General features: G+C 41.6%; 2 protein-coding genes across 2 annotated transcripts in view; one reads left to right on the top strand and one right to left on the bottom strand.

The window, feature by feature from the left end:
• The window catches only part of homer1 (homer scaffold protein 1), a 190370-nt gene that overhangs the window by 72116 nt on the left and 105754 nt on the right, over nucleotides 1-12500 (top strand). The gene's annotated exons all lie outside the window — the stretch shown is intronic.
• The window catches only part of jmy (junction mediating and regulatory protein, p53 cofactor), a 21951-nt gene that overhangs the window by 843 nt on the left and 8608 nt on the right, over nucleotides 1-12500 (bottom strand). Inside the window, exons 2-10 of the mRNA XM_082140078.1 lie at nucleotides 12457-12500; nucleotides 8118-8268; nucleotides 7515-7684; nucleotides 6857-7022; nucleotides 6591-6787; nucleotides 4510-4575; nucleotides 3837-3923; nucleotides 3007-3526; nucleotides 1-888 (exon numbers count right to left, since the gene is read on the bottom strand). The exon at nucleotides 1-888 is cut by the window's left edge and continues 843 nt beyond it; the exon at nucleotides 12457-12500 is cut by the window's right edge and continues 130 nt beyond it. Of these exons, the coding sequence (XP_081996204.1) occupies nucleotides 590-888; nucleotides 3007-3526; nucleotides 3837-3923; nucleotides 4510-4575; nucleotides 6591-6787; nucleotides 6857-7022; nucleotides 7515-7684; nucleotides 8118-8268; nucleotides 12457-12500 (1700 nt within the window). The 3' untranslated portion in view covers nucleotides 1-589. The remainder of the gene's footprint in view (nucleotides 889-3006; nucleotides 3527-3836; nucleotides 3924-4509; nucleotides 4576-6590; nucleotides 6788-6856; nucleotides 7023-7514; nucleotides 7685-8117; nucleotides 8269-12456) is intronic.

The following is a 12500-nucleotide window of genomic DNA, read 5'->3' as shown; positions in this document are numbered from 1 at the left end:
ATTTGATGATCAATATATATATATATATATATATATATATATATATATTTTTTTTTTTTGATGAATATAAAATTCAAATGAACAGCAATATAATCTTTTGTAACATTATAAATGTCTTTACTGCCACTTTTGATCAATTTAATGCATTCTTGATTAATAAAAGTATTAATTTCTTTTAAGACAAACCCCAAACTTTTGAACAGTAGTGTATCATGAACATATGAAGCAGCACAAACATTAATAATCATAAATGAGCATCAAATCCTCATATTAGAGTGATTTGTGAAGGATCATGTGACACTGAAGACTGGAGTAATGATGCTGTATATTCAGCTTTGATCACAGGAATAAATTACACTTTACTAGATATTCACATAGAAAACAACTATTCTAAATAACAATAATATTTCACTATTTTACTGTATTTTTTGATCAACAAATGCAGCTTTGGTGACTCTTAGAAACATTAAAACATCATAATTGGTCCAGACTTTGGTCCGCTAGTGTGGCCGGATGCTGTCTCACACACACACACACACACACACACACACACACACAGATGAAGAGTGAGCGTGGCGTGCTGAAGGCTTCAGTTGTCCCAGTCGGCGCCGGGTGTGGTCTCGTCCTCGGACTCGGACTCGGGTGAGGCCTCTTTGATGCGCCTCAGGGCCTCGTGGATGGAGCGGGTCAGCGGGTCACTGGAGTCCATGCCTGACCCGCGCTCGTGTCGCCGCACCTTACGCAGCTGAACGCCTTTACGGATCTGAGCCAGGATGTTGTTCTCGTCGTCCTCGTCCGGGTCCGGCGCCAGAACCCTCAGCTCGGCTTTACGAAGGTGAAAACTCCCGCGCTTCAGACTCGCCAGAACCTCGTCCATCGGGGAGCTCGCTGAGGACACAACAACACCAACGTTACGGTGAGGAACACACACAACATGACCAAAGCTTATTCAGCTCAGATTTGGACTTTTTTTCTCACAATTTGGACTTTTATCTCATAATTATATCATTTTTCACGCAATTGCAACTTTTTTCTCACAATTCTTTAAAAAAAATGTTTTCGCATTTGTGACTTTTTATCTCAGATTGACTTCTTTCTTGCAACTGTGTTTTGTATTTCACAAATGCCAGAACCTCATGCATCGGGGAGCTCGCTGAGGACACAACAACACGCCGCTACGGTGAGGAAACACTTCAGATCATGTGCTCTTACACACAACATGACCAGCCGACAACAAAACACAAATCTCTTATGCAACGCTTATAAATAACGCTCACGCTATTATTCAGCTCACATTTGGACTTTTTTCTCACAATTTGGACTTTTGTCTCATAATTATATCATTTTTCTCATAATTGCAACTTTTTATCTCATAATTATATCATTTCTCACAATTGCAACTTTTTATCTCATAATTATATTATTTCTCATAATTGCAACTTTTTATCTCAATTATATCATTTTTCTCATAATTGCAACTTTTTATCTCATAATTATATCATTTCTCACAATTGCAACTTTATCTCAATTATATAATTTATCATAATAGCACCTTTTTATCTCAATTATATCATTTTTATCATAATTGCAACTTTTTATCTCATAATTATATCATTTGTATCATAATAGCAACTTTTTATCTCATATTATATAATTTTTCTCACAATTACAACTTTTTATCTCAATTATATCATTTTTCTCATAATTGCAACTTTTTATCTCATAATTATATCATTTCTCACAATTGCAACTTTATCTCATAATTATATAATTTCTCATAATTGCAACTTTTTATCTCAATTATATCATTTTTCTCATAATTGCAACTTTTTATCTCATAATTATATCATTTCTCACAATTGCAACTTTATCTCAATTATATCATTTATCATAATAGCACCTTTTTATCTCAATTATATCATTTTTATCATAATTGCAACTTTTATCTCATAATTATATCATTTGTATCATAATAGAAACTTTTTATCTCATATTATATCATTTTTCTCACAATTACAACTTTTTATCTCATAATTATATCATTTTTATCATAATAGCAACTTTTTATCTCATAATTATATAATTTCTCACAATTGCAACTTTTTATCTCATAATTATATCATTTTTATCATAATAGCAACTTTTTATCTCATAATTATATAATTTTTCTCACAATTGCAACTTTTTATCTCATAATTATATAATTTTTCTCATAATTGCAACTTTTTAAAATATTTTTTTGTGCAAAACTCTTCACTGTATGAATGAAACGCATATGAAATATCCAGTATACTGACACGCATCACAATCTCTCCCTGTGGTTTTACAGTAATTCTCGTCTAGATGGGCATGTTGATAACTGTGTGTGTATTTTCCATTCTAACACTGGATGTGTGAGAGGAGTCAGTTCAGTCCATCAAGTCTCTTGTGCATCTTCATGAGCTTGAAGGTTTGAAGGCACAGTATGTAAGATTGGCCACTAGAGGTCGCTTATTCAAAACAATAGCAAAGGTGTAGCTGTGGAATGGTGAGTGTGGAATCATGGGAGTTATTGTCTACACCTCCACCGCTGATGGAAATCATGTTTATGGATGAGCGAACGTGAAGTTGTATCGTGACTCAGGGCATGAGAGCCTGTTTCTCTTTTATTATGCTTATATCTGCTGCCGCTCCTTTTGTCATTTATATTTGTTTTCTGATTAAAGTTACGTTTAACGTCCGCCTTCGGCTGATCTCACAGGTCACGTGACGCATCACATGACCAATGTTTAATGTGATGCGTGCTCCGTTATCTAAACCTAAAGCTCTCTAACTGCAGACGATATTCGCCTGTGTTTAACGCATGTGACAGGAAGTGACCTCACCACTCCTTCACTTCTTGAGCTTGAAGATTTAAAGGCACAGTGTGTAAGATTGGCCACTAGAGGTCGATTATTCAAAACAATAGCAACGGTTTAGCTTGATGATGCGTGAATAAGTGTGTAATGTGACAGGAAGTGACCTCACCTCTCCTCCACTGGTTGGACTCCAGTGACGAGGTCTTCCTCAGCTTCTTCCTGGCGTTCAGGAGCTGACTGCTGTCGAAGAAGCGCGCGGTGAACGGCCCGAGAGGACTGTCCGCTTCCGGCTGGCGTACGGGGCTCCGGGTCTGAGCCGGACCGGCGCTGGGCGTCTCCTCCAGAGAGGGGGGAGGGGGAGGAGGAGGAGGAGGCGGCGGAGGGGGAGGGGGAGGAGGTGAGATGGGCGAGGTGGAGGAGTCCAGCAGCAACAGCTCTCGGGCGGGAGGAAGTGATGCGTGCACAGGAGGCGGGGCCTCGGCGATAGCTCCGCCCATCGGGGGCAGAGACAGGAAGCTGTCGGGTCTGAGGAGCTCCGGCGCTCCAGACAAATGTTGTAACCGAGCCGGAGCGTCGTCCGTCTGAACGCTAGCGGCCTGCGTCTCCGGCCTAGCGCTCGCTCCCGCCTTCTTCCTGGAGTTAGCCAGGCGCACACGCGTGGACTTCAGAGTCACCTGACCCGGGTAACGCTGCAGGAGACCAATCACAGCATCAGAATCTCATGGACCAATCAGAACTCACTGATGAGTTTAAGTTTTCCACCTAATATTTATATTTTATTTTAGCTTCATTTCAATTACACAAATTATTTTCTCATCCTTCCCTCGGGTAATTCTGGCCCGCGAGGGATAGATGTGTCACACAACACGAGGGAAGGATGAGGGTTAAATATTCTAAGTCTTCAGGGTTAACTAACAATAACAGTCATCAGAACGAGACTCCATGACCAGCTGAAGACTCGCTGACTGAGACTGATCTGTGGTCATCATGTTGGCTGACCTGTTTGAAGCTGCGCAGTCGGTCCAGTGTCTTCTGTCTCTCCTGACTGACTCTGGAGAGCCGCTGCTCCTCTTCCTCCTCTTCCTCCTGCGGACACACACATCAGCTGATTCACCATCGCCATAATCATCCTAATCTAACCCTCCTGATGCATTAAACACACCTTTACATTCCTGGACCCGGTGGAACATAAGCTTATAAAAAAGCATATTGTAACTGAGTAATCAGTAATGAGTGAATGCACAAAAGTTTAGCATGTTATCATTTGTTTGTCACTTATTTAACCTCTATTTATTAATTAAGAAAACATATTTTTATCAATATTAATGAGAAATCTTATTGAGATATATGAGATTCCACCCGAACCCATAAAACAGTCTAAATTTATGAAAACTACACATTATTTTTCTAACAAAACATCAGTTATAATTTTATTTGCATGATAAACAGACCGAATCTCCTTTTCTTCCGAGTGAAATCTGCACTTTTGTTCCAAAACTTCTTTCTCTTTTCAAATATATACTGTTTGTCTATGAACTTTTGATCTACAGACATTAATTTAATTTGTCATTAAATTTTTATTTCAAGCATGTTTTATTAACTTATTATGTATGTTATGTCATGATTGCACGGACACCCCCTGATGATGAGGACTGTGATGTTGGACTCGCACCTGCAGCGAAGCACTCTGGGAAACACCGCCCTGCCGCTTCTGCATGTGATTGATGATACAGATCTCCTGAGAACAGAGCGTCACGGATCAGTGTAATCGATCAGCTCAAACTTGTGTTTGAGTGTTACCTTCTTGTGTTTGAGTGTTACCTTCTTGTGTTTGAGTGTTACCTTCTTGTGTTTGAGTGTTACCTTCTTGTGTTTGAGTGTTACCTTGTGTTTGAGTGTTACCTTCTTGTGTTTGAGTGTTACCTTCTTGTGTTTGAGTGTTACCTTCTTGTGTTTGAGTGTTACCTTCTTGTGTTTGAGTTTTACCTTCTTGTGTTTGAGTGTTACCTTCTTGTGTTTGAGTGTTACCTTCTTGTGTTTGAGTGTTACCTTGTGTTTGAGTGTTACCTTCTTGTGTTTGAGTGTTACCTTCTTGTGTTTGAGTGTTACCTTCTTGTGTTTGAGTGTTACCTTCTTGTGTTCTTGTGTTTGAGTGTTACCTTCTTGTGTTTGAGTGTTACCTTCTTGTGTTTGAGGTAGGCCTTCTTGTGTTTGAGTGTTACCTTCTTGTGTTTGAGTGTTACCTTCTTGTGTTTGAGTGTTACCTTCTTGTGTTTGAGTGTTACCTTCTTGTGTTTGAGTGTTACCTTCTTGTGTTTGAGTGTTACCTTCTTGTGTTTGAGTGTTACCTTCTTGTGTTTGAGTGTTACCTTCTTGTGTTTGAGTGTTACCTTCTTGTGTTTGAGTGTTACATTCTTGTGTTTGAGTGTTACATTCTTGTGTTTGAGTGTTACCTTCTTGTGTTTGAGTGTTACCTTCTTGTGTTTGAGTGTTACCTTCTTGTGTTTGAGTGTTACCTTCTTGTGTTTGAGTGTTACCTTCTTGTGTTTGAGTGTTACATTGAGTGTTACCTTCTTGTGTTTGAGTGTTACCTTCTTGTGTTTGAGTGTTACCTTCTTGTGTTTGAGTGTTACATTCTTGTGTTTGAGTGTTACATTCTTGAGTTTGAGTGTTACATTCTTGTGTTTGAGTGTTACATTCTTGTGTTTGAGGTAGGCCTTGTGTTTGAGTGTTACCTTCTTGTGTTTGAGTGTTACCTTCTTGTGTTTGAGGTAGGCCTTCTTGTGTTTGAGTGTTACCTTCTTGTGTTTGAGTGTTACCTTCTTGTGTTTGAGTGTTACCTTCTTGTGTTTGAGTGTTACATTCTTGTGTTTGAGTGTTACATTCTTGTGTTTGAGTGTTACATTCTTGAGTTTGAGTGTTACATTCTTGTGTTTGAGTGTTACATTCTTGTGTTTGAGGTAGGCCTTCTTGTGTTTGAGTGTTAAATTCTTGTGTTTGACTGTTACATTCTTGTGTTTGAGTGTTACATTCTTGTGTTTGAGTGTTACATTCTTGTGTTTGAGTGTTACCTTCTTTTGTTTGAGTGTTACCTTCTTTTGTTTGAGTGTTACCTTCTTGTGTTTGAGTGTTACCTTCTTTTGTTTGAGTGTTACCTTCTTTTGTTTGAGTGTTACCTTCTTGTGTTTGAGTGTTACATTCTTGTGTTTGAGTGTTACATTCTTGTGTTTGAGTGTTACCTTCTTGTGTTTGAGTGTTACATTCTTGTGTTTGAGTGTTACATTCTTGTGTTTGAGTGTTACATTCTTGTGTTTGAGTGTTACCTTCTTTTCTTGTGTTTGAGTGTTACATTCTTGTGTTTGAGTGTTACCTTCTTGTGTTTGAGTGTTACATTCTTGTGTTTGAGTGTTACATTCTTGTGTTTGAGTGTTACCTTCTTTTCTTGTGTTTGAGTGTTACCTTCTTGTGTTTGAGTGTTACCCTCTTGTGTTTGAGTGTTACCCTCTTGTGTTTGAGTGTTACCTTCTTGTGTTTGAGTGTTACATTCTTGTGTTTGAGTGTTACCTTCTTGTGTTTGAGTGTTACCTTCTTGTGTTTGAGTGTTACATTCTTGTGTTTGAATGTTACCTTCTTGTGTTTGAGTGTTACATTCTTGTGTTTGAGTGTTACATTCTTGTGTTTGAATGTTACCTTCTTGTGTTTGAGTGTTACCTTCTTGTGTTTGAGTGTTACATTCTTGTGTTTGAGTGTTACCTTCTTGTGTTTGAGGTAGGCCTTCTTGGCGGTGATGCGACCCCTGCGAGCCTCCAGTTGCCTCGACCTCTGCTGAAGCCTGGCCTCGTCCTCCCTCGCAGGGGTCAGAGGGGTCACAGGGGTCGCGGGGTCATCGGTGGCCTTCATGGCGTCAGGGCTCTCGTACGTGTCGTAGTAAACCACCTCCTCCTGCCTCTCTGCACATACACACACAGGCATGAAGGGCCGCAGCGTGAGGACACACACTCACTCACACACTCACTCACCACTCATCTGTCTGCGCAGACTCTGCAGTTGTGCCGTCAGCAGCAGCTCCTCGTACTTCAGGATCTCGAACTGGATCTCGTAGAGCTGCAGCTGAAGCTCGTAATAAAGAGTCTCGAGATGATCCAGACGCACCATCGCATCCTCACCGTCCTGAAGACCCTGCATCTGAGAGAGAAGACCGTGTGAGTGTGTGTGTGAGAGACCCGGCATCTGAGAGAGCAGTGAGTAAGTGAGTGTGTGTGTGTGTGTGTGTGTGTGTGTGTGTGTGTGTGTGTGTGTGTGTGTGTGTGAGAGTGAGTGTGTGTGTGTGTGTGAGACCCTGCATCTGAGAGAGAAGACCGTGTGAGTGTGTGTTAGAGAGTGTGTGTGAGAGTGTATGTGTGTGTGTGTGTGTGTGTGAGAGTGTGAATGTGAATGTGTGTGTGTGTGAGAGAGTGTGTGTGAGTGTGTGTGTGTGTGTCAGTGAATGTGTGTGTGAGAGAGAGAGTGTGTGTGTGTGTGTGTGTTGTGTTTCATCCGTTTCGTCTGTTTCAATGTGTTTTGTATGCATTTCACATGTCTGCGTAAGTCTAATGTGAACGTGCAAGTGTTTTAATGTGTTTCGTCCGTGTTTCACATGTCTGTCTAAGATTAATGCCCATCGGGCCTCCCATGTACCTCCTCTCTCAGGCCGTGTTTCCTCTGCTCTAGGCAGATCTCTTTGGCTCTCATCAGCTGCAGTGTTTCTTTAGAGACAGCGTACTGTAGTTTCTCCATGCGCTCCACAGCCGCTGCCCACGCTGCCTTCCCGAACTTCCTCTGGTCGGCCCGCATGCGCTCGAACATCACTGTAGAGAGAGAGAGAGAGAGAGAATTTTTTTTTTATTGTATAGTGTAATGAATGCTTTGTCTATGTAAAGATTTCATTCACCATGCCAATAAAGCTATTTTAATCTTGAAATCTTGAGAGAGTATGTGTGTGAGACAGAGAGAGAGAGAGAGAGTGTGAGTGTGTGGGTGTCATGTGACGAGGTGGTGGTCATGTTACTCGCTGGTGGTGATGTTACTCTCCGGTGGTCATGTGATGAACTGATGGTCATGTGACCCGAAGGTGGTCATGTGACGAGGTGGTGGTCATGTGACGAACTGAGTGGTCATGTTATTCGCCAGTGGTCATGTGACGAGGTGGTGGTCATGTGACGAACTGGTGGTCATGTTACTCGCCGGTGGTCATGTGACGAGGTGGTGGTCATGTAACTCGCCGGTGGTCATGTGACTCACCCTTCTGAGCGCGTGCGGTGGTCTCGAAGTATTTGACGGTCAGGTCCTGTATGGAGAGCACAGCGGCGTGAGCTTTCCTCTGCCAGTCCTCATCCTCCCTGCGTAACGAGTCCACACGCCGAGGGCCCAGTCGCTCCGTCTGCAGCGAGATCTGACACACACACACACACAGGTCAGATAACATCCTCATCACTGCTGTAACCACGTGCACCATGACTTTGAGTTTGCTACTCATAAACAGGCCAAGCACGCTTTCACTGCGTGATGTAGCCAAGATACATAACTATAATCATAATAACTAATAATTGTTACACTTTATTTTACCGTGTCCTTGTTAAGCATGTTACTTACATACTAAATTTAGCAAACCCTAATGCTACCCTAACCCTATAGTAAGTACATGTAGTTAATTATCATTACTCACTACTAAAATATATAATTACACTGTAACAATGACACCTTATAGTCCCACTGAAGTGCCCTGGAGCCGCAGCTTTGTTTGATGCGTTGATGTCATTTCCACTGAAACAGGTTGCAAGAATGATAAGATATATGTACGATAACAATTTTCGGAAAAAATTGCATTACGATGTCCAGAAATCAATGTCAATAGTAAATTGGGTTTAATTTGCCATTTAAAGAGATCTACTGCACTGATATATGTTAGTGCTGAGAATTTTCATGTGAATAAATCCATAGATCCGCGTTTGTAACTTGTGTGCTTCCATGGTCCAGTAGTAATACTTGTGCCGCACGTGTCAGAGGTTCTGGGCTCTAATCCGCACTCGTTTTTTTTAAACTGATGAAATATGTTTATCAGTGTTTGTATATCAAGCAGGGGCACGTTTGTGTGCATTTTGCTTTGTGATTTCACTGGAACGAATAGAGAGTCTCCGCGACGGCGATACACTGAAGCGCGAGTGAAGACTGTGTGAGCCACAATTTTGAATATATGTTGTTGTTTTTTCATCTGTAATCATATGGTATATTTTCTTTATCCTTTTTTGTTAGTATTGTTATTATTACTTGTTATCAGTATTGTTATTGTATTTTCTTTCTAAAAGCCTCCCGTGGACAGGAGATTAGCATGTGTGCTAAACCACCCAAGCAAATCCATATGGTTCGTCCACTGTACCGGTAATTGTAATGTCAAATAAAAAAAGTAAAAAAAAGTAAACAAACAGCACAAAAACACTGCAAAACATCATCTAATGAAACACTATGACTGACCTCTGCAACACACACACACACAACAGACACACACACAACAGACACACACACACAACAGACACACGCACACACACACCAGACACACACACACACACACACACACACACACACACACACAACAGACACACACACAACAGACACACACACACACACACACACACACACACACACACACACACACACACACACACCAGACACACACAACAGACACACACACACACACACACACAACCAGACACACACACACAAGACACACACAACAGACACACACACACACACACCAGACACACACAACAGACACACAGCACACACACACACACACACACACACACACACACACACACACACACACAACAGACACACACACACACACACAACAGACACACACAGTGATGCAGTGTGTAATAAAGCTGTTTGTGAATGTTAAAGCTCTGCTGATCCTGTGTCGGTTTGTAACTAATTAGCATAATGCCCGCCTGTGGTGTTGATTGGCTGAGCAGCGTCTCTTAGCTCCGCCCTCAAACACTGTAGTGTATCTGAGACTGGGAGAGTTTGGGTCGTGTTGTTCATGTGGAGAAGACGCTGTTTTCTGAGATTGATACGGTAAAACCCACGCCATCATTACTGTTCGTATCACTGTGATCAAGAGTTGAGATTCAGATATGATAATGAGCGTTTGCTTTCTGACCAATCACAGCAGAGCAGCTCTCAGAGAGGCGGAGCTTAGAGAGACTGAATCTTCAAACGAAGCGTTTCAGACACTGAGAGGAAAGAGCTGACGCTGCAGTGGAGATTATGAGGAAATCAGTGTTTTAATATTGGATGCGTGTAAACCTGTTGAAGAGACACCAAGACACACACAGAAACACAACACCTGTATGCAAATAACCCTCTCACTCCGTTTTTACGGTTGACCTTCAGACAAACTAACAATTCAGGTTTGTGTTCTGAGATCAGTGACACTGTATAACTCCTCGTCATTCACACACAAACACTCATGCAAATACTACACTCACATTTACATGCGTTTTGTCTGAATTATGGGGTTTTATATTGAACACACACACATTCACACACACTCACACAGATCTCTGAACTGTAATCCACAGATAATAAACACATTTACATGACAGATGCTGATCACAGGTGTGTGTGTGTTTCATCAGGTGTGTGTGTGTGTGTGTACGTTTCATCAGGTGTGTGTGTGTGTGTGTGTTTCTTTAGGAGTGTGTTTAGAGTCAGACGAACATATGGCCACCGAAGCGCATGAATGAATGCATGAGGAGATGAATGAGTGACTGAGGCATTATGGGGGATCGAGTGTCAGGTGACCAGAGAGGTGCAGTGTGGGTATCGCATGTCCATACATGAACCAGACATGTGAGACGAGTTCAGCACAGAAGAGTCTCTGTAGATCCGCAGGTCTCAACCAACAGATCAAAATCAAGATATAGATTCAGCTTTGATCACGGAATATAATATCATATATGCACACAGAGAACAGCTGTCTTACATTAGCTGGACTACACCGGGTCTATGGGTAATCAACACGTGAAATGACGGCTAACCTTTTCTGGGAGGAGAGTCAGGCCTTTAAATATTGTTGTGGACAAAAACAGCATAAAAGGATCATAAAAATAACTCACTATACTGTAAGTTCACTGATAATCTTCTGATTTAATCATGAGTCAGTGAGTTGAACTGAAGAGCCAGAGTCAGATCTGTGAGCGAATCTTCTGAACGATTACAGAATCAATGATGAAACTTCATCAAATATGAGGAATTCAATCTCAACTATAAAGCAGCTCTACAGACAATAGAGTCATTATTCAGTTCAGTTCAGTTCAGTTCAGTTCTCGTCTGATCAGATCAATGACGGTAAATGTCTTTTAAACACAAAGCATCAAAGTGTGTTTCTCTGTGTGTGTGTGTGTGCTTCTGTTTCACACACACACACACACACACACAGAGGATAGACGGCAGGTTACATGATGTGTTAGGTGTGTTCACTTCATTCATAACTATCAGGATATGGATTGATCATTAGAGCATTTATTAATAATCTTACTTGATCTTAATCTCAGGATTTGCATTTTTCAGAGTTCAATTAAATGTTCATGTTGTATTTAGTTTGCGTTTGTTTGTGAGTTGATCAAATTCTAACTGGTTTTGTAAAATAGGCTCCTGAATCAAATCAAAGCAAATCATAATAATATTGTGGCGTTTTGAGTTACCGAATAAATATCATATCTTGATCCAGCTGAGAAAAATGAAGATTTACTAAGTATGTACTTTTAATGTTAAAATGGCATTAAAATATGAATTTGATTGTGCTTGCTAATGCAAAGAGACTCCGCCCACATGCTCTTCTGATTGGCTGTTGTCTTTGATTGATTGCTTGCTAATGCAAATAGACTCCGCCCACATGCTCTTCTGATTGGCTGTTGTCTTTGATTGATTGCTTGCTAATGCAAAGAGACTCCGCCCACACTCTCTTCTGATTGGCTGTTGTCTTTGATTGACTGTTGCGTGGTGTCTGGTTATCTCAGCGTTCGTGACTTGACAGCTCTCCACTCTCAAGCTTTCGCAACTTTAGCACGTCAAAAAATAAATACGACCTCACGCTGTGTCAATCAGGTTTACACACTACCTCCGAAACTTCCATCCGCCATAAAAAGAATTCGGATGGGGTTTGATTTTCTGCATTTTTTGCATCCGTAGCAAGTAAGAATAAGAGCCGCCGAATGACGAATACGAAAAAACGCATACGGGGTCGTTACCTTGATCTGCTGGGATGCTACGGTCGCCATGACGACAGGGTCGTTACCTTGATCTGCTGGGATGCTACGGTCGCCGTGACGACGGGATCGTTACCTTGATCTGCTGGGATGCTACGGTCGCCGTGACGACGGGATCGTTACCTTGATCTGCTGGGATGCTACGGTCGCCGTGACGACAGGGTCGTTACCTTGATCTGCTGGGATGCTACGGTCGCCATGACGACAGGGTCGTTACCTTGATCTGCTGGGATGCTACGGTCGCCGTGACGACGGGATCGTTACCTTGATCTGCTGGGATGCTACGGTCGCCGTGACGACGGGGTCGTTACCTTGATCTGCTGTCTGCGCAGCATGGCCAGCTCCCGCATGTCTC

Source organism: Leuciscus leuciscus (assembly GCF_965113295.1).
Source record: "Leuciscus leuciscus genome assembly, chromosome: 16".
NCBI classification, from domain to species: Eukaryota; Metazoa; Chordata; class Actinopteri; order Cypriniformes; family Leuciscidae; genus Leuciscus; species Leuciscus leuciscus.
This window is presented reverse-complemented; position numbering and strand designations above follow the sequence as displayed.